At 28.9% G+C, this 20,338-nt stretch overlaps 1 protein-coding gene across 3 annotated transcripts; it reads left to right on the forward strand.

Moving 5' to 3' along the window:
• Nucleotides 1-3,810: 3,810 nt before the first annotated feature.
• On the forward strand, nucleotides 3,811-8,590 carry LOC149887953 (uncharacterized). Of its 3 annotated transcripts, none has more exons than XM_090088256.1 (2): nucleotides 3,811-4,748; nucleotides 6,006-8,590. In XM_090088256.1, the coding sequence occupies exon 2, from the start codon at nucleotides 6,505-6,507 to the stop codon at nucleotides 7,606-7,608; it is 1,104 nt and encodes a 367-aa protein (XP_089944382.1). In that variant the 5' UTR covers nucleotides 3,811-4,748; nucleotides 6,006-6,504; the 3' UTR covers nucleotides 7,609-8,590. The 3 variants fall into 3 exon arrangements, with proteins under 3 accessions (XP_089944382.1, XP_089944383.1, XP_089944381.1); XM_090088257.1 differs by having other exon boundaries at nucleotides 6,128-8,590; XM_090088255.1 differs by having other exon boundaries at nucleotides 3,815-4,748; nucleotides 6,125-8,590.
• Nucleotides 8,591-20,338: the final 11,748 nt, after the last annotated feature.

Consider the following 20,338-nt stretch of genomic DNA (forward strand, 5'->3'; position numbering starts at 1 on the left):
TCAAATGCACCCATTGTGACATCAAATAATCCGCCTCTTTTCTTTATCCAAGCTTCATCGTTTTTAAAAATTAAAGATTTTCTTGCATGATATATTAATTTTTTATCGTCATCATTTATAACAACATGTTGTTCGGCGAAACTGATTGCATTGGTAAGAGTGGTTTCACTAATAGATGGGTAAAAATCATTTATATCAAATATTAGAAATTTGCAAAGATGTTTATTTTTGATGTTTTTAAACCAATCTATAACAAATTGGGTGCTTTGCCATTGATTCAGCTGTAGTTTACTTTTTAATTCGTAGATAATTTTAGATAAAATGACTTTGCTAATTCTTCCTACCTCGTTTTTCGATGGATTTAAAAGGCGAACTGAAGGGTTGTTAATAAAGTTATCTTTATGGTCTTTTAAAGTGAAAAAACAACCGGACGATCCGTTTATCTCAATATTATTAAACACTTCATGGTGGATTAAAAGGTTTTTTCCTTCCTTATTTATTTGATCTTTTAATTCTGGCGACGATTTTTTGTAGGTAGAAGTAATTGCATTTGTTAGCAGTTTGTTGTATTCATCTTTAGATAACTTATACAACTTAGATGTTTTATCTGCCTTTACTAATGTTTTATGCGATGTACGTATGGATTTTAAGTCTTTTTGCATATTATTCTGAAACTTGCAGTTTACTTTGCAAAATTTTATAGATTTAATTAGGTTTATAAGGTCTTTTTCAAAACAACGCATTTCATTTATTTGCGGTGGGCATTTTGATAATTTAATTCCGTAGTCTGTATAACTTGAATCATTTCTTGGGTAGTTATTCATGAAGAAGAACGCCTTCCATCTCATTTTCTTTACAAGCATTTCTGTTTTGTTTAGTAGTTTTAAATTGTATTCTTTTTTAGATGGAATCGGTATATTTTTGATTGAGTATTTCAGGTTTATTTTTTCCATTTTGTTGACGACTTGAGAAGAGTGCTCAACTTGTCGGAGCAAATATATACAAAATATATAATGTATTGTTATAGTATAATAATACAAATACTCTTGTTCGTTTGAGAGTGCTCGATACTATTGAATAATAGAGCAATATTTATTTATTTATTTGTATAAAATGAATAAAAACACCTTTTTATGGAACTCTGAGTTTCATGCCTTTCGGCAATCATCAGCCATAGTGTATATCGTAACTTAAAAACAATGATATATTATATATAATATATCATTGCTTAAAAACCGTTTAACGGACAATTTTTTTTGTCTATGCAGTTGCATTCTTTTGTTGTTTTATATTTATTGCTTTGAAGAATTTTGTTGTTATGTTATTATATTATATTAAATAACAAATACCTTTCTAGCAATGTCGTATACCAAGCCACTGTAAATTCTGGGGATCCTCAATTCAAAGACAAAGTTTATTTCGGTATAAGTGAAACTACATTTAAACTTAGATATGCCAACCATCTTAAATCTTTCAACGCACTTAAATATAAAAATGACACCGAACTTTCCAAAGAAATATGGATGCTAAAATCTAAAAATCTGAAACCGGTGATTACATGGAAGATTTTTTTTTTTTTTTTTTTTTTTTTTTTTCTTTTCCTTTTTAGTTTACAATTATTAATCGTAATACAACAATATAACAATACATAAACTTGGTATCTGAAAGAAGATCCAAAAGATCTTGTCGTCAGAACCATATAAAATATATCAAACGTGTATATATAATAAAATAAAAATACAATTGATTTAATAACTAGTAACAATGTAGAATTAACAAAAACTGAAAATAATACTACAAATTATCCAGAGTGAAATAATTTTTCATTTCAAAAATATTTATATATATTGCCAGTAGAAAGAAGATAGTTTTTTAATTTAGTTTTAAAAACTGAAAATGAAATTGACAAATCAAAATTTGGAACAACAATTTTGTTCCACAAATATGGTGCTCGATAGTTTATGCAAAATTGATTAAACTTTGTTTGACTAAAGGGTTCAAGTAATAAATTATTATTTCGTAAAGGATATTTGGTTATAGTTTTATGGGTAAAAAGATCTTTAAAAATCGACAATGGTTGTTCACTTTTACAACGAAGCATAAAGCATAAGATATTATAGACATTAAGTTCGTAGACGTTGAGTGCTTTAATGCTTTTAAATAAAATATTTGAATGAGAGAAACGATTTTCAAAACATATTATACGCATTGCGTGTTTCTGACGACGGTAAAGATTTCGCAACTTACTTTTAGAGGTACTTCCCCAAACAATATTTGCATAATTTAAATAGCTATGAATAAATGAGTAGTAGAGTTGAATTAAATTTTGTTTACTTAGATAGTATCTGACTTTATATAGAATTCCAATACTTTTTGCCAATTTAGTAGAAATAAAGTCGATATGATACTTCCATGTAATATTTTCATCAATGTAAATGCCTAAAAATTTTGTGACCGACTCCTTTTTTATTTCAATTTTATCAATAAAAAGTTTAGGTAAATTACTTAGTAAAAAGCGCTTTTTTGCGAGAGAGTGGAAAAGGACCCATTTTGTTTTGTCAATGTTTAAAGTTAACTTGTTGCACTTAAACCAGTTGGAGATGTGATTGAGTTCTTTATTCATATATGAAAAAAGCTCATAAATGTCACTGTTTGAAAGAAATAAATTAGTATCGTCGGCAAACATGATACTCATAAGGTTAGAAACTTTATTTAAATCATTTATATAGACTAGAAACAAAAGTGGACCTAGAATAGAACCCTGTGGAACACCACATTTTATGTCAATTAATTTTTTATTTTGAAAATAATCACCATAGGAAACAAATTGTTTTCTATTTGTCAAGTAACTTTTATACCATTTTATTAATTTGCCATTAATTCCGTAAAATTTGAGTTTTTTAAGTAGAATTTTGTGATCGACCGTGTCAAATGCTTTTGATAGGTCAATGAAAATACCTAGTGTATATTGTGATCTACCAAATGAATTGGAGATTTCAAGAATGAATTGTGTAATGGCTTGTTCAGTTGAACAATTTTTTTTAAAACCGAATTGATTTTTATATAGAAGTTTATTTAGATTAAGATAATTGTATGTTCTATTGTATATAATTTTTTCTAAAATTTTCGAGAAGGTTGAAAGAACCGAGATAGGGCGATAATTACTAATATTTGATTTTTTTCCTTCTTTGTAAATTGGAGCAACTTTAGCTATTTTTAATTGGTCGGGGAAAACACCTTGCTGTATAGATGCCCTGAAGACTTTATAAAGAACACATTTTAAATTTTCAAAGCAATCTATGACTATGTTACCATTTATTTCGTCCGCACCCGTAGCTTTGTTTCTTTTGAGAGATTTGTAAGCTCTTTCAAACTCATCAAAAGATAAGTCAGAATATAAATTATCTACAGAAAACGAATTGTTTATAGGCTCTAGGAAATCACTAAACGTTTTTTCCGTAATAGGAATCTTACTTGCCAATTCAGTTCCTACATCAATGAAATATTTATTAAACTCATTTGCAATTTCGTTTGGTTCATATATGTTTGTTTTATTTATTTTAATTACTTTAGGGAGGGAATTTGAATTTTTTGTTTGTTTTCCTGTTATTTCTTTTAACGTTCTCCAAGTACTTTTTGTGTCGTTTTTAAATTTACTTATTAAATTTGAATAATAATTTTTTTTTAGTTTTTTACGAATTTTTTCAAATAAATGTTGGTAATTTTTATATTTTTGATGGTTTTCATCTGATTTTGTTTTTAAATATTTTATATATAGTTTCTGTTTGATTTTAGAGGATTTTCTAAGTCCTTTGGTGGTCCGTGGACTATTCAAGGTTTTTTTTTTTGTTATTTGTTCACAAAGTGGAAAGTTTGCATTGTATATTGAGAAGAACGTATCAAAGAATTTATTATATATTGTATTTGCGTCATCACTAAAGTTAATATGTTTCCAATGCAGAAGTGATAATTGGTATTGAAAGGATTTTATATTGTTCTCGTTGAAGACACGTTTTTTTATTACATTTTGTCTTTCGTGGTTATTAGAGGATACAGTGTGGATTGTTAGAAAAATGGGGAAATGATCGGATATGTCAGTTTTTATAATTCCTTTTTGTAATTTCTTATTATAAATATTTGTGGTAAAAATATTATCAATCAACGTCGTTGAATTTTTGGTTATTCTAGTAGGGCGATTGATTAAAGGAAGCGCTCCTGCCATAAATATTTCATCATAAAAACTTTTTACTTTTTTATCTTTACTATAAATTAAACAGTTTATGTTAAAATCACCAATTATAAAAGTAATTTTGTTTTCTTTGCTACCTTTGTGAATCATATTTTGCCGTAAAAAGAAACTAAGATTTTCAGACGCACCAACAGGTGGTCTATAACAGCAGTCTATAACAGAAGATTGTAGCACAATGCAAGCCCTACAATCAAGCAGCAAAAGTTTGTAATCTTTGTCTCCGCGAAAAATTTCATATATTATCATACAAAGGAGAAAACTTACTTAACAAAAGATATGAAATAATATCAAAGTGCCGTCATGCAAAGAAATTTTTGCTATCCTTATTCGACACCAGGGACTAAAACCTTTGACGTCTTTTTGTTTAGTTTCGGTTTAGTAACGTCAGAACTCGTTCTACCGTGATTTTAATTTGTAATTTTTAAACGGTTTTTAAGTTACGATATACACTATGGCTGATGATTGCCGAAAGGCATGAAACTCAGAGTTCCATAAAAAGGTGTTTTTATTCATTTTATACAAATAAATAAATATATATATATATATATATATATATATATATATATATATATATATATATATATATATATATATATATATATATATATATATATATATATATATATATATATATATAAAAATGGTTAATAGATAAAATTTTGGCTTATATTTCTTGTGTTAAAAGATAAACTTGTTTTATCATGTTTATATATACAAATATATTTTGGAAATGTTTGAAAAACATTTTTGTATTTTAAAAGTATAATGAAAGTTCTGGTATCATGTAAAACATTAAAAAAAAAAAAAAAAAAAAAAAAAGGCTAATCACATAATTCAGTGAAAAATGTTGAAAGTGTTAAAGAAAAAATTAACCACTCTGTTTAGAGCACATTTTAAATCTAATTTGACCAAAATTGTAACTCAAGGAAACTTCAAGGTAATTTTAAAAAAATGTAATCTTTAAAGTTGATCAGTAAAAAGTTGCCAAACAGCTGAAAACATTGCATCAATATATGTCCTTGATCCTAAAATAGCACACAAATTTTTATTGTAATAACAAAGAATAAAGAGACCAATTATGAATACAAAACAAAAGTAAATAAACCTGTAAGAATTAGGAGTGAGAAGAGAAGTAATTAAAATTTAAAAAAAAACACCTGAAAAACTAAATCTTGCTATTGGTTTACCTAAGCAAACAAATAGCAATCAAACCCAATTCAGAAGGTAAACAATATCAAAATGTAAAATAAAAAATGTATGTATGTATGTATGTATGCATATATGTATGTATGTATGTATTTATGTATGTATGCATGTATTTATGTATGAAAAATTTGCAAAAGTTAACCCAAAGTATTGTCATCTGCGAGTTGAAATAAATGGAAACGTAATTAAAATATTTTGACCACAAGTCGAAGTCTTATTTGATTTAATGCAAGTAGACCTTCAAAGTCATGTTTTACAGATTCAATAGTTAATATTTGAAAAAATTTAAAATGATTCATACTTATTTGAACATCCAATCTAAGAAAATAAAATTATACGTCACTAAAAACGTAATAAAAATTGAAATTAAACCCGTTGATAAAGGTGGAATCACACATTAAAAGATATCCAAAATGCAAACTGTCTTATGTAACTGGCTTACAGAGAACTTAAATCTGAGTGTTTGATTATTGAAAAGCTAATCTAAAGTTAAATGTAAAAAAAAATGTCTTTAGTATGCTTAAAGAGTATTTGTTTATTGACGTTTCAGAAAGTTCACATGATTCAGAAACAACATTAACAAATAATGCAGGGTGCGTCAAAACAACCCGCACAAGAATCTTATTTTGGACTTCAACAGGATTTCTATTTTTTATTTCACTATTTCAGCAGGAGGTGCTCCGGCTCATAAAGTTCGTTTTGATTAGTGATCTTGAACTCCCCATTCATCATTGCTTTCAATGGATGGTCTTCAATCTCAATTCAATAGCTTATTTGTTATAGAGCGTTCTTGAGGAAAAAGTTAAAGTGTTGATCAAAGGCTGGTAATTCACCGTGGTCTTGATGCATAACGTTAAAGCAAATGGAAATATCTTTTATGTCTAACTGTTTTTTTTGTTCCTTTATACTGAATGAAGTTTCAAAAAACTGAGTTAAAAAGCATTTGCTAAATTTTCTAAATCTTTTTTTTTGGTGCAGGTTTTAAAGCCCCCTTAAAAGACAACTTTTTAGACCTAAAGGAAACTGGTTTAGTGAAATACGAATTCAATATGTACATACATACACATACATACATACATACATACATACATACATACATACATACATACATACATACATACATACATACATACATACATACATACATACATACATACATACATACATACATACATACATACATACATACATACATACATACATACATACATACATACATACATACATACATACATACATACAACATACATACAACATACATACAACATACATACATACAACATACATACAACATACATACAACATACATACATACATACATACATACATACATACATACATACATACATACATACATACATACATACATACATACATACATACATACATACATACATACATACATACATACATACATACATACATACATACATACATACATACATACATACATACATACATACATACATACATACATACATACATACATACATACATACATACAACATACATACAACATACATACATACAACATACATACAACATACATACAACATACATACAACATACATACATACATACATACATACATACATACATACATACATACATACATACATACATACATACATACATACATACATACATACATACATACATACATACATACATACATACATACATACATACATACATACATACATACATACATACATACATACATACATACATACATACATACATACATACATACATACATACATACAACATACATACAACATACATACATACAACATACATACAACATACATACAACATACATACAACATACATACATACATACATACATACATACATACATACATACATACATACATACATACATACATACATACATACATACATACATACATACATACATACATACATACATACATACATACATACATACATACATACATACATACATACATACATACATACATACATACATACATACATACATACATACATACATACATACATACATACATACATACATACATACATACATACATACATACATACATACATACATACATACATACATACATACATACATACAACATACATACATTCAAAAGCTCAAGAACAAACATATCAACGATTTTTAGGTTTGCAGCAAAGTTAATGACTTATCACTAACTCTGCCATATAACATAAAAGATTGCTCAAATACACAATCACCGTTACTCGTGAGTTATAAAACCAACATGTAACATGAAAACCACTTTTAAAAATTTGTTTAACTGGCCCAATACGCCTTAAGAGTTTTAAACTCAAACTAATTTATTGGGAAAAATTCATTGGAAAAAATTCTTTGGGGGAAATTCAGAGATCTTCTGCTACATTTATTAACATTCATAAAAATTTCAACTTTTACTCGACCAAAATCAAAATATTTGAAATTTAGAAAGTTAAATAATTATGTTCGAAAAATATTTGTTCAAAAGGTTGTTCAAAATAGATGAAAAAAAAAATTATTCCGAAAAAAATGAAAAAAAAATTATTAGAGAGGCAGCAATAAAGTACAATCATCAATGCCAATGAAGTGCTCCAATTCTAAAGCTAAACTTGCTGATTTTCTGTTCATAGATTGTTTAGCCATTCAATTTTTCGCTATTCTAAGAAAATATTATCAATCCATCTCCCAATTAAACTTTCTTAAGATTGCGAAAAGTTAAATAGTTAAAATCAATGGTCAAACTGATTGAAGTAAAATCATTTTTAAATAGATATTTTTAAAAACTAAAGTTTTTGAAATAATTCAAAATGTTGTTTTGTTTTCAAGTGATTTTCACGTTTCATGTTTTTATTGTTAAGCAAATATGTCCCATGCTTGACGCAAAAAAAAAAGTTAGGCTTTGATATTTAAACTAACAATCACCACCGTTGTCCTTGTTGTCATTGTTGTCATCACAACGTTGTCTTTATCATCGCCATTTAGTTTGGTGATAATTACTAAATGATGATCTACGTTCCGCATTACGATAAGTAAAATTTATCTTCATTATCCTTCGTCGCATATCTTTAGATATTTGAACATACATTTTTAAAATGTAGATCTCATGCTTTGATTTTTCCGTTACTTATTATTTCGCATTCAAGTTAAAAATTTTATGCAGAATCACGCAGTTCTTTGAGCTGTGATGGTCCTATCATGGAATTAGCGTTTTAATTTACTTTTCAGTAAATTAAACTCTATTAATAAAAGTAAATAAAATTATTTTCAGTAAATTAAACTCTATTAATAAAATCCCCTGAAAAAATCTTAAATACTTAACGAAACCTATATCAAAATTAAATATAAAGACAAACAGTTAATTGAAGACTATTAATATTAAAATATAAGTAATGAAAAAATCTGTAACAGAATGGTTTGAACAAACCAATATCAAGATACTTCAGTGACCAGCTGAAGACCAACTGATCTGATCCCGATTGAAAATGATTGGACCATGTTGGACAGAAAACTTACCAAAGAACTAGTCACTTCAACTAAAGGTCTAAGAGAAAATTTAAAAGAGTCGTTTAATGGTTTAACAACTGAACATTGTTGTAAAACTTTCGATTCTGTAAGAAGAAGATGCATTTTGCATAAAAAATAGAGGCAATCACACTCCTTGTTAAGATTCCGCCTAAAAATCACTTCAAAACCAAGTGTACTAAACTTATGAGCAGCTTTTTTTTCTCTTATTTGATATATGATTGATTAATTCCAAAAAATTTATTAGTATTTTTCATTGTTTTTTTTTTTTTTTTCTAATTTTTTTTTTCATAATATATTCTAACTATTATGAAAACATGTTATTTTTGTGAGGTAAACTTAATTTCGTATAAATTTAAGAAAAAAGGCTATGTACCGGAGAAGATTGGATACGCTCATTTTCAAAACTTAACTCTAACTTATCTTTGTGAAAAATAGAACCAATTTCCATGGCACGTGCATCAGGGTTAAAGAAGAGAAGGTTAATCATTTTATTGATGCTTATTAGTCAATACTAATTGATCAAAATGATGCAATTGTAATCCCACCAAGTTGCATCTTTAATGCAGATAAAAGTAGGTACTCAGCTTTTCATGCTATTAGTAAGTTTGTTGAGCATAATAAGATGCGTATAGACTTAAAAAAATGTTTACCACTTAAATTTGCTGCCTAGTTTCTATTTAAGTTTGATTTAAATAATGGTGGTAAAAATGAAAATATTTTCATTTTTACCACTACATTTTTATTACTGCTATTTAGCAGTATGGATCAAAGAATTTGCATGATATGTAAAATTTTGTACAACGAGTCTGAAATGCCATGGAGCCAATACAGTCATTGCAGGAGTTGGTTCTACAAGAGGGTGACAAATTATATTAACATAAACATTGGCAAAGATTGCAAACAAAAAGTAAAACTTGCTTTCATATTTTAACTTAAAGCAAAGACATTTGCAGCATATAAACAATAATTTTAAACTGATATAATTTTGCAATACTAATACATAACAAAAACTTTCAATATTTATGTTTTGAATACCAAACTCAAAAAAAAAGTTTTAGAAAACCTGATAATCATTAGACACATATACAAAGGTTTTTCAATTTTTCTAAAAGTTAAAATGGGTGATCAGAAAAAAACACTATAGGGTAGATTGGGGTAGTCAAAACTATGATTAGAATATAATTAGAATTTACTGAAACTACTGAGTACCCCAATCTACCCCTATACTGTTTTTTTCTGATATCACATTTTAACTTTTTGATTGGCCAATAGATATTTATTTAATATTTTTTTTTTACTTTAAGCAAAAGAGGGTTTGGTATTTTGGATTGCATCGTTTTTAAAACTTTTCAGTCTTCTCTTTCTATCGCAGGAATTTCCAAAATGGCATTCACTTAGTTTTGTATACTACTGTCTTATATAAAAAAAGAAATCTCAAAAAAGATCATTATCCAATTGTTTAACGGAAAAAAAACGTTTTTAATGAAGAAAAAAATGAGATTCGTTGCGAGTTTCGGAAACCTTTGAAGCAAAGAAAAAAAGCATAAACATATGGATAAGAACTCATTTCGTTACATAAAAAATGAGACAGAAAAATGAATTCGATTTTTTTTGAGAAGCAGAAAACCTTATAAACAGAGAAGCAGAAAACCCTATACAACAATCAGCGAAAATGACTACTTTGAGCAACAATAACTACTTTGAGCAACAATAACTACTTTGAGCAACAACTGTTTTGAGCTGTCTTTTTTTTTTTTTTTTTTTTTTTTTTTTTTTTATATAAGGTAAAATGTTTTGATTAAATGAGACTTTTTTCAGTGACCATTTTATTTGTTTGTTATTGAATAAATGAGGCGAATAAAAACCATCAAAGCAAATTGAATAACAGAATTATTGGTTCTTGTAAAAGCAAAAATGTTCCGCCTACATGTGCTTTTATTTATTGCGCTATTTCGTTTGTGACGTCAATAAAAAACAACGCAGTAACTTTGATCACGGACCTATAAGAGATGGACGTGCAACCTATTGTTTTACATCAGAGAGGCCGCAGAAATCAGCGAGCCATGCGAATTTCCGACAAATTCTAAATTTTAACCCGTCAACAAAAAAATCTATTAAAATGGCTACCCACAATTTTAAAGCAGAAACTCTGATCACATGGTATTAGTTGAAACTTGTATAGCATTTGTTTAACAAGACTGTTCAGGATAAAGTAACTACTTCCCGCATTGACAAATTAAAAAACAAGTTACACCAAGGTAAAGGAAATTAGTTGTCGGCACGAACAGATTTTCATCATTTTTCCAAGATAAACATTTGTAAGTTTGGGAACTTTTTTCGTGTAAACATAGTTCCGCTTACAATAAAATATATCTGTAAGGATAATTTTAAAATGGCTAAAAAAAGTATACTGAAATGTAAGAAAGCTTAAATAAAATTTTTTGTCAAGGTCTGGTTTCATTCAACTCCTTGGTCCTTCATTCACCGGGCTTAATTTTGTGTATTTTTTGAGTATTTTTTCCGATATGTCGCCATTTTTTTGCCTCGACTACTCTATAAGCTCCATAATACATATTCCACTATGCATTGTTTTTTTTGTAGGTGTATTTGCTAATGGGCTTCTTTATAATTCATTTGGTAAAGCAAAACCTTATAAAAAAGTTATTCAAATTTATAATTATTTTGCAAAATGCGGCCAGATATTTCATGTTTTTTCATATTTCATTTATTATTTCATTTGTCATAAGACACAAAATAACTCATTTATTTTTGTAAAATAAAATTTAGTTTATATATAGCTGGTAAATGATATTATGTTAAAATTAAATACTTAGTTATTCTTGCGGTTTGCCATAAATTGGTTTTGCTAAATTCTCTAAAACTGTGACAAACTATTTTTTTCTTTATTGTATTTACATTCATTTTATGTATAAGTTATTTATCCTTAACTGTATATATTTCTGTTGTAAAACATAAAAATTGAAAATTCTATAAACTAGTCTACAGCAATATAGTAGAAGTCTATAAAAAGTCTACAGCAATATAGTAGATGGAGTAGTTCCCTGGACATGAAACCGTTATGCTTTAGCCAAGCAAACACACAACGTTGAAACAACGTTGAAGTAACGTTGATCAACGTCAATCAACGTTATTTCAACGTTGTGTGCTTGCTAGGAGGTAGCTACAAAACTAGTTGATATTTTATATTATTTATTATATCTCTAGTTATAGATGTGCTAAAGTAGTTAAGTAAATAAGCTTAATTTCTATATCGTCATCAGTGTTATTTCTTAAAATATTAAGAATGTCTAGCCATATAAAATTAAGCTTAAAACCTCATTCTATTGCTGTTATTTTGAATAAGTAAAAGGAAGTTGATGTGGCTGGTTTGATGAGACCAAAAATTTCCGACGAATCCGACAGACTTTAATATAATTTAATTTCTATTGTTCGAAACAAATGATTAGTAACAATACGCAACGAGCATGGTTCGCAAAAAAAAAAACAATAAGTTGCACGTCCATCTCTTATAGGTCCATGCTTTGATGAATACTTTAATGCTACCGGAACACTTTTATCTGACATCTGCTGACCAAATACAATCTCTTGAAAATATTAATGTCGAAAAAAGATCTAAACAATGGATTGTAAAATCTTTAAGTGAAAAAAAGCCTAGATGAAGACAGACAAGAGTGGGGAAAAAAAAAAGGAAATGTAAAGATATTACAAACCGGTTGCCGGTTACTTCCAAAACACCTGTGGTTGTAAAGGTGCTTGAAGTATTTAATTTCTGGCTGAAGAAAAAGAAACCAGAAGTGAGTGTTTTAAACCAGATTAAATCGCAGGTCAAATATGAAATCCAAACACATCTTAAAGACAATCATTTTGAACGCTTGGCAACTGATTGGGCAACACTAAGAGATTGCGCTAAAGAAATACACAATTTGACGAAGGAAGAATTAAATAATATGATACGACTCAAAAGTAGATTTTTGAGTCGTATCATGTTATTTAATTCTTTAAGCGGATTAAAGCGGTCGTGTTCAACTTTTGGCGGTCATTTTAAATAGCACACATTTACTTTTTATTTAAAAAAAACTTAAATTCTTTTATTATATCAAAAAATAATCTTTCTATTCAGTATTTAAAGGATATTCTTGTAATTCATTTAGTAAAAAAAAAAAAAATTCATTATCTATCTTCTATGGGACGAGATAAACTTAGAACAGATGCCTTTCGGGGACAAGTACAGGCATTTTGAGATCTAGGATTGAACAATTCTAAAATAGCTCAAAAATTGGATTGTTCTCCTAAGAAAGTTATCAATGCTATTAGTTTATTTAACAATACTGGTTCATAAAGCAACAAAAAACGCAAGTCTCACGAACGAAAGACAACCCTTAGAGAAGACGCAGCTATTGTCTGAACCGCGAAGCTGAATCCTTTTGTTGGCGCACCAAAAATTAAAGAACGAATTGCTTAAAATTTAAAACTCTATCTGTCTGTCAGCACTGTTACAAGTTTCTTACGCGAAAATAAGCTATTTGGAAGGGTTGCCCGAAAAAAACCATTGGTCTCAAAACGTTATCTTTTCAGCCGTTTGAAGTTTGAAAAACAGCACTTACACAAGGATTTACGTTTTTGGTCAAACGTGCTTTGGACTGAGAAGTCTAAGTTTAATCGCTTTGGATCCAACGGAAAACAATATGTTCGTCGTCCCCAAAACCAAGAACTCAGCCCTCGGTATACTCTTAAGACCGTAAAACATGGTAGTACCAATATGATAGTTTAAAGGAAGTTTTTCATGGTGTGGTGTGTTGCCCGTTGCATAGAATTCAAGAGACAATTGATCAACACATGTACAAAAAAGTACTAGAAAACGTCATGTTGCCATATGCCGAGGAAAATCTCCCTTTGGTTTAGAAATTCCAACAAGACAACGACCCTAAACAAACCGCCAAAAGTTTTAAGATAAGGTTTAACCCCAACCAGATTGATGTTTTAGAGTCGTCCGCACAGTCACCAGATCTAAATCTGATAGAAAGTTTGTGGGAGGAAGTTGACAGAAACATAAACCGGTCAACTGCAAGAAACTTAGACCGACTTTGGATCAAAATAAAAGCTGCTTGGGACGCCATTATGCCAAAACGATGCAAAAAATTGAACTCGTCAATGGGCTGTTGTTGTTTAGCAGTTATTGACTTAAAAGGATACCCCACTAAACATTGATTTATCTCTAATAAAGTTTTCTTAACTATTTATACCAAGAACCTCCATGATTTTGGTAGCAAAAGTACGAAATGATAATTTTGTACATGGTGTGCTATTCAAATTGCCCCCTTATTCTGTATTTCTAAGTCATTTATGTTATTGCACTTTTTTTTAACTAAGTTACTTTCTTTTCTTACTCAGTAATGTTATCTTATAAAATTAATATTTTATTAGGCTGAAAAAATTTAGATTTCAAAAACTCAGATCTCTGGAAAATCATTACATATTGAACATCTATCTGTGCTATTTATTTTGTCGCCACTGATATGGTGTCCTCCCCTTCTTCCCTAGGAGGTTGAGAAAATGCTTACACGCAGGCCTATATATCTTTGGGGTAGGATAAATTTTTACTAACCAAATGAAGTGAAGAGGAAATGGAAAAAGGAACTGATCGAGTTGTCTTGAAGGTTGACTCACTGGTACAAAATTTAGAATTTCGTCCTTGTCGCAACTAAAACGCGTCCAAACGCTTAAGTCAAAAAAACTAAATTTTACTGGACATGCAAAAAATGTTTATTTTGTCAATATCATGTAATCAGCTATAAATCTTTGTGAATTCAATAAACTTGTAACAATACTTGAAATATAATAAAATATGACATAAAATGTAATACTTGAAATGTAACTAAACAAGAATTTTCATCAATAAAATAAATTTCGAAATTTTTTAACTTAAGTGGTTTGCTTGCGACAGCGCCGATATGGTAGTTAAATTTTTTCGTCAACTAAAAAGTTTATTTTGCTCCCTTTTTGAGCTTGTGTTAAAAGTTCACACCTTTTTTAGTGAAAAAAATTTTTACAACGGATTTTTTCTAAGGATTGCAAGCTGCTATTTATTTATATAACTTATCTATCCCGGCTTTCGTTCAGATAAGTAACAGCTTTTACAATTGAGATTTTGAATGATTGTTGGTAAAGTTCTAAAAAAAATATTTGTGTTTTTTTCAAAATATCAACTTTTGACTTTCCCGATAAATTTTAACTTTGGTTGAAATGTCCAATTTCAGCCAAGTTTTCACCAAATATTTATTGAATCTTGCAATTGAAACTAAAATCTTTTCAAAAATGATTTTATACTATGATTTTATACTATATTTATTTTAAACTATGATTTTATAGATTTTTCTCAATCTTCTCCATTTATTATGACAACGATTATTAAATGAAAAGCTTTACAATATTCATGAGATGAATATTGTAAAGCTTTTCATTTAATGACTTCCTTTTCAATTTAGAAAAAAACGGATTGTCATTTTTATTTGTAACTTTTCAGTAAGTATTATTGCAAGCCCAAACAAAACTCTTGACCTTCTGAACCAATCTTTGAACTTATTTAATACAACCGTTGAGAGGTTGAAAAGTTCTATAAAGTAAAAGCGGGTACAATCGAACGTTTTGATTGTCGATAAGGGTTTCGGTACCGGTTAAGAAACCCACTAACAAGTACTTAATCTTATTGTTAGTAATTTACGACATACAAAACAAATTTATTTATTAGTTGTGTTTGTTAAACCATTCTTATCAGACTTAATTTTGACTGTTAATGTGTTGTGAGATGTTATTGGCATCTTTTTTATAAAATACCATGTTTCTGTTATTCTAAAAACTCACTCACGTTGGTCTAATTAACAGAAACAATGAAGGTATTTTTAATTATCAATAACATTATTCCATGCATTTGATTTTCCAGTATTGCGCTATGTATTGCTGTCACATAGGGCATTCTTACATTATATATTATATTCAATTTACATTGGGGTCTCTGAATTCCTCTTTTAAAACACCTTTAACATAGAAAAGATAGAGAGAGAAAGAGGAGAGAGAGAGTAAAAACAACCCTTTCATATATATGGTATTAAAAGAAAAACGTTTTGAAAACCTTTGAAGCGAAGCAAAAAAAGTACGATCATCTGGAAAAATACTTCTAAAAGTTTCGTAATGTCAAAAATGAGATCCAGAGAAAGTAAACTTTTTTTTGAAAAGAAGAAACCCTTACAAAAACCTAAAAGCTAACCTTATATATATACTATATATACATAGAATATTATATATATATATATATATATATATATATATATATATATATATATATATATATATATATATATATATATATATATATATATATGTATATATATATATAAATATATGTGTAATATACTATGCAGAGTTTTGTCTTTTTTCATGAAATGTAATATGTTTTGGTTCAATAAAACTTACTTTAATGGCCATAATACTTGTTTGGGATTAAGCAAATGAAGCGAGTAAAAAACCATCAAAGAAAATTGAAGAAACCGAAACTATTACATAAATACTCAATGTTCTAACAACCGAGAGACTATAAATTCGGTGAAGTATATTTGAGTAAGCAAACAGCTGAAGAGCTGAGGTTAAGTGTAAAATTCTATTTATAGAGCTTGTTTGTTTTTTTTTCGCTGAATAAATTTTACTGTTTTGGTTTAACTGTCTATTTTGCCATCAAATGTTCATTTGAGCCAAGTTTAGTTATAATAACGTTTTTGTAAATCATTCATATTTAACATATTAAATATTTTTTATAATTAGAAACTTTAAATAATCTTATACTTTAGAAAAGCTGTACATATTTAAAAAAGGTTTTTTTTATTTCTCTGTTAACTTCTTCATAGTAACGTTGAAAGTTTTGTTTTCTGCAAGTTGATTTCAGAGTGCTATTGCTTCTTGTAAGAGCGGAAATGTTCGGCCTATTTGTGCTTTTACAAATTACGTTTACTTCTTTTGTGATGTCCATGAAAAATGACACAGCTACTTTGATGAATACTGAAATGGTACCGGAAAATTTTTATCTGACACCTGCTGACAAAATACAACCTCTGGAAAATTTTAATATAGAAAAAAGATCTGAACAACGGATTGCAACCTCTTTTAACAATCAAACCATAGGAGACAAGAGTGGACTAGAGTGGGGGGAAAAAAAGGAAACGTTTGCAAAGATATTGAATTTTATTATACCAGTTCTAACTAAAATACCAGTGGTCGGAGATTTTATTGATGTTTTTAACAACTGGATTAACCAGATCGAACCAGATGGGAATATTTGGAGCCAGATTAAATCGCGGGTCAATTATGAAATACAAACACATCTTAAGGACAATCATTTTGAACGCTTGGCAACTGATTGGGCTACACTAAGAGATTACACTAAATTTTCACACGATTTGAAGAAGAGTGAATTAAATCACATGATACGACTCAAAAGCAGATTTTTCCCTCAAAATTTTTTAACACTGGCGTTTGCTCCCGTTGAATTTTGCTCTGCTATTGTTTCGTATTTTATCTATTTAAATGCAGCGTACTTGGAATTGATGGAAAAAGGGGAAGTAACGGAAGTCGCTTATAAAAGTCAACTTAAAAAGTTTCGTGATGAGGTAATTCAAGCTGCAAAAGCTTTACATCGGAAGCGCTATGAAGAGATAAAAGGAATTACACAGTCATACGAGGGTTTTCTTCCTTCTTCTGATGCAACTTTAACTTTTGAGGACAATTTAAAAAAAACAACATACACAGCTCTTTTAAGCAACGTGAAGAGTGAAATATTTGACGAAATAAAAAAAGATACCTCTAATTTCTTAATGAAATACATGGTAGATAAAGTGAACAAATTTTTCAAGGGTCTATGCGATGAAAACTGTCCTGAAGAAATCACCAGAAATGAAATCGATTTTGAATACTCCTCAAATTGTTTTGGACATGTTGAAAATACTAATAAGCTCTGCAGTTTGCCGTGCGACAGTTATGGCAAGAAATACGATTGGTGTGTTTTTTACCAAATCCAGGGTAAGAATAAATTGTATAGCCCAAGATTTTTGAGAAATGCAAAGAGAAAGAACTGGTGCAGATGCAAGAGAAATGATTGGAGTAATGACAAAGGTGAATGCATGCCTCTGAAAAAAGTAAACGATGAAACGGAAAAAAAGAAAAAAGATAAAAAAACTTAAACGGAAGATAAAAAGAAAACAAACATTTGAAATCTTGTAACATAACTACAAGAATTTTTTTGATTTTTAGTATAAGTTTATCTCTGTAAGTAAATTACAGAAGTTAAGGTTAAGACATTCTTCGTATTTCAAAAAAAATTGATAAATTCAAGTTTATTAGGTAAAAAAAAAAAAATTTCTGTGATTTGTTGCTTTCAAGGCCTAATTTTGATGAAAAATGTTTTGGTGGTAAATACTTGAGCTTAGTCAAGCCAAATTCCAGTCATAAGTCTAATTCTTTTATTTTCGTGAATAAGAGAGGCAAGTCTCATTTAAATCAGATTTATTCATTTAGTTTAGAATTGCTGAATTTATGGACTTGCCTTCTTTTGGCAGGATATTTTTTGCAGCTTACATCAGTTAAGATGATGTTTATTTCTACCAGATAATGCTTTTGTGAAGGGGGGGGGGGGTTTCTATTTGTGAGTGTGGGGTTTTCGTTGTGTGGTTGTGTTACGATAATATATAAGTGTGATGGCATAGGAATAGAATGTGATAGGAGTGTGACGCAGATAGTGTGACGAAGATAGTGTGACAACAGTGGTGTGACAACAGTGGTGTGAGACTGAGAGTTGCGCAGATGTAGAATGTGAGGATGGTGTAAATTTTCAAGACAAATATTAACGAATATTGTAATGATATTAATATTGCCTAAAATTAGTACTTTTTATTTCAGCTTCTGAGTCAGGTTCTTTCGATTAGTCTTTGTCTCAGAATGACTACAGAACGTTAGCGAATTTTACTAAATAAATTCATATTATTGTTTTTCTGTTTGTTTTGCAAAAACAGTTTTAAACTTTAGCGGATGGACTTATTTATTTTTCATGTAATTAAACACGTGCGTCCACTTGATGATTTGGCTGTTTCGCTCTTGTTATATGCTTGAGTCGGATAAAACTTAAGCATAATGTTTATAATTTTTTTTCATTTCCCTTCTCACACTACTGTTTTGTTTTTTTTTTTCATTTTGTCATATACAAACCCTCCTTGAAGTTTCTGCCCTCCAACGTTAAAAGTCGAAGTGAGCAACAATTTTTTTTTAAAATCACGTTTATCAAAATTTTCATTTCGAAGAGACAAGAATTTTTTAAAGAGAACTTTTCATAAAGAGAAATAAACATTGGCTTAAAGCTTCTGTAAAATTGGTCACATAGGCAACCCCAAAACCAGGTCTTTTTTTTTAAGAATCAAGTAACCGAGCCAAGGGTCACATTAAAAAAGATAGAACCTTTCAATGAAGTAGTTAATTTCGGCCAACATAAATACGTTTTGTATCTAAAACAACAGGTATGACAAAGGGAAAACTTAACTATTTTTAAAAATCAAGTAAAAAACCAGAGGTAACCGGAAATACTTGCTCCAAATGATGTTCATTTTTTAAAAAACACTTTGTTGTCTACCATGTTAGATGGAAATGTTTTCAGTTATACTACTGGTTGCAATATCTCATATTATTTCCATTATGAGATATTGCAACATCACATATTTTCTATCTTCATCAAACAAAGTTTTGAGAAACATTCGTATACTTAATTGAATGTGAATGTTAATTGAAAAAAGATAGTAATATTGATTTTCAGGATAGCGCCTGCGTTATCCCGATGATAGCTTAACAATTACCTTAGGTTTTCATAAAACTGGAGCGCTAACAAAGAAGAATTCAAGCCCCGGTTCTCCCTACGGAGAAATCTCAATAAAATTTAATTGGTTAAAAAGCATCCTGTTGAGTTAAGATTTCGTTAGCCACTTCTCCAAACAAGAATTAGATTTTTTGAATCACATCTGCATTTAAAGTTCTAATTAGAAAGTTGTTGTTATAGAATCAAAAAAGTACATATAGTACTTATTTAAAGAAAAAATGAGTCTTCCGGGGGATTTTCAATTATCACAAACACTACATAGAATTTTAATCCGCATGGCCAGCTATTTACTTCACATGTAAAACTGGAAACTCTCCTAAGAAAAGCAAAATTCAAACCTCCGGTTATACATAAAGAGTTTACTCGAGAAGAGTGTAAAATAAGAGTGTAACATGTGCTGCATAACAAATATGAACATAAGAAAGGG

This window comes from Hydra viridissima, unplaced genomic scaffold (genome assembly GCF_058129835.1).
Source record: "Hydra viridissima isolate aposymbiotic clone 2 unplaced genomic scaffold, HvirCarnegie_v1 scaffold_5, whole genome shotgun sequence".
NCBI lineage: Eukaryota > Metazoa > Cnidaria > Hydrozoa > Anthoathecata > Hydridae > Hydra > Hydra viridissima.

Coding starts and splice junctions, on each gene's coding strand:
- LOC149887953 (XM_090088256.1), top strand. CDS start 6,505: ATGTACATACATACACATACATACATACATACATACATACATACATAC.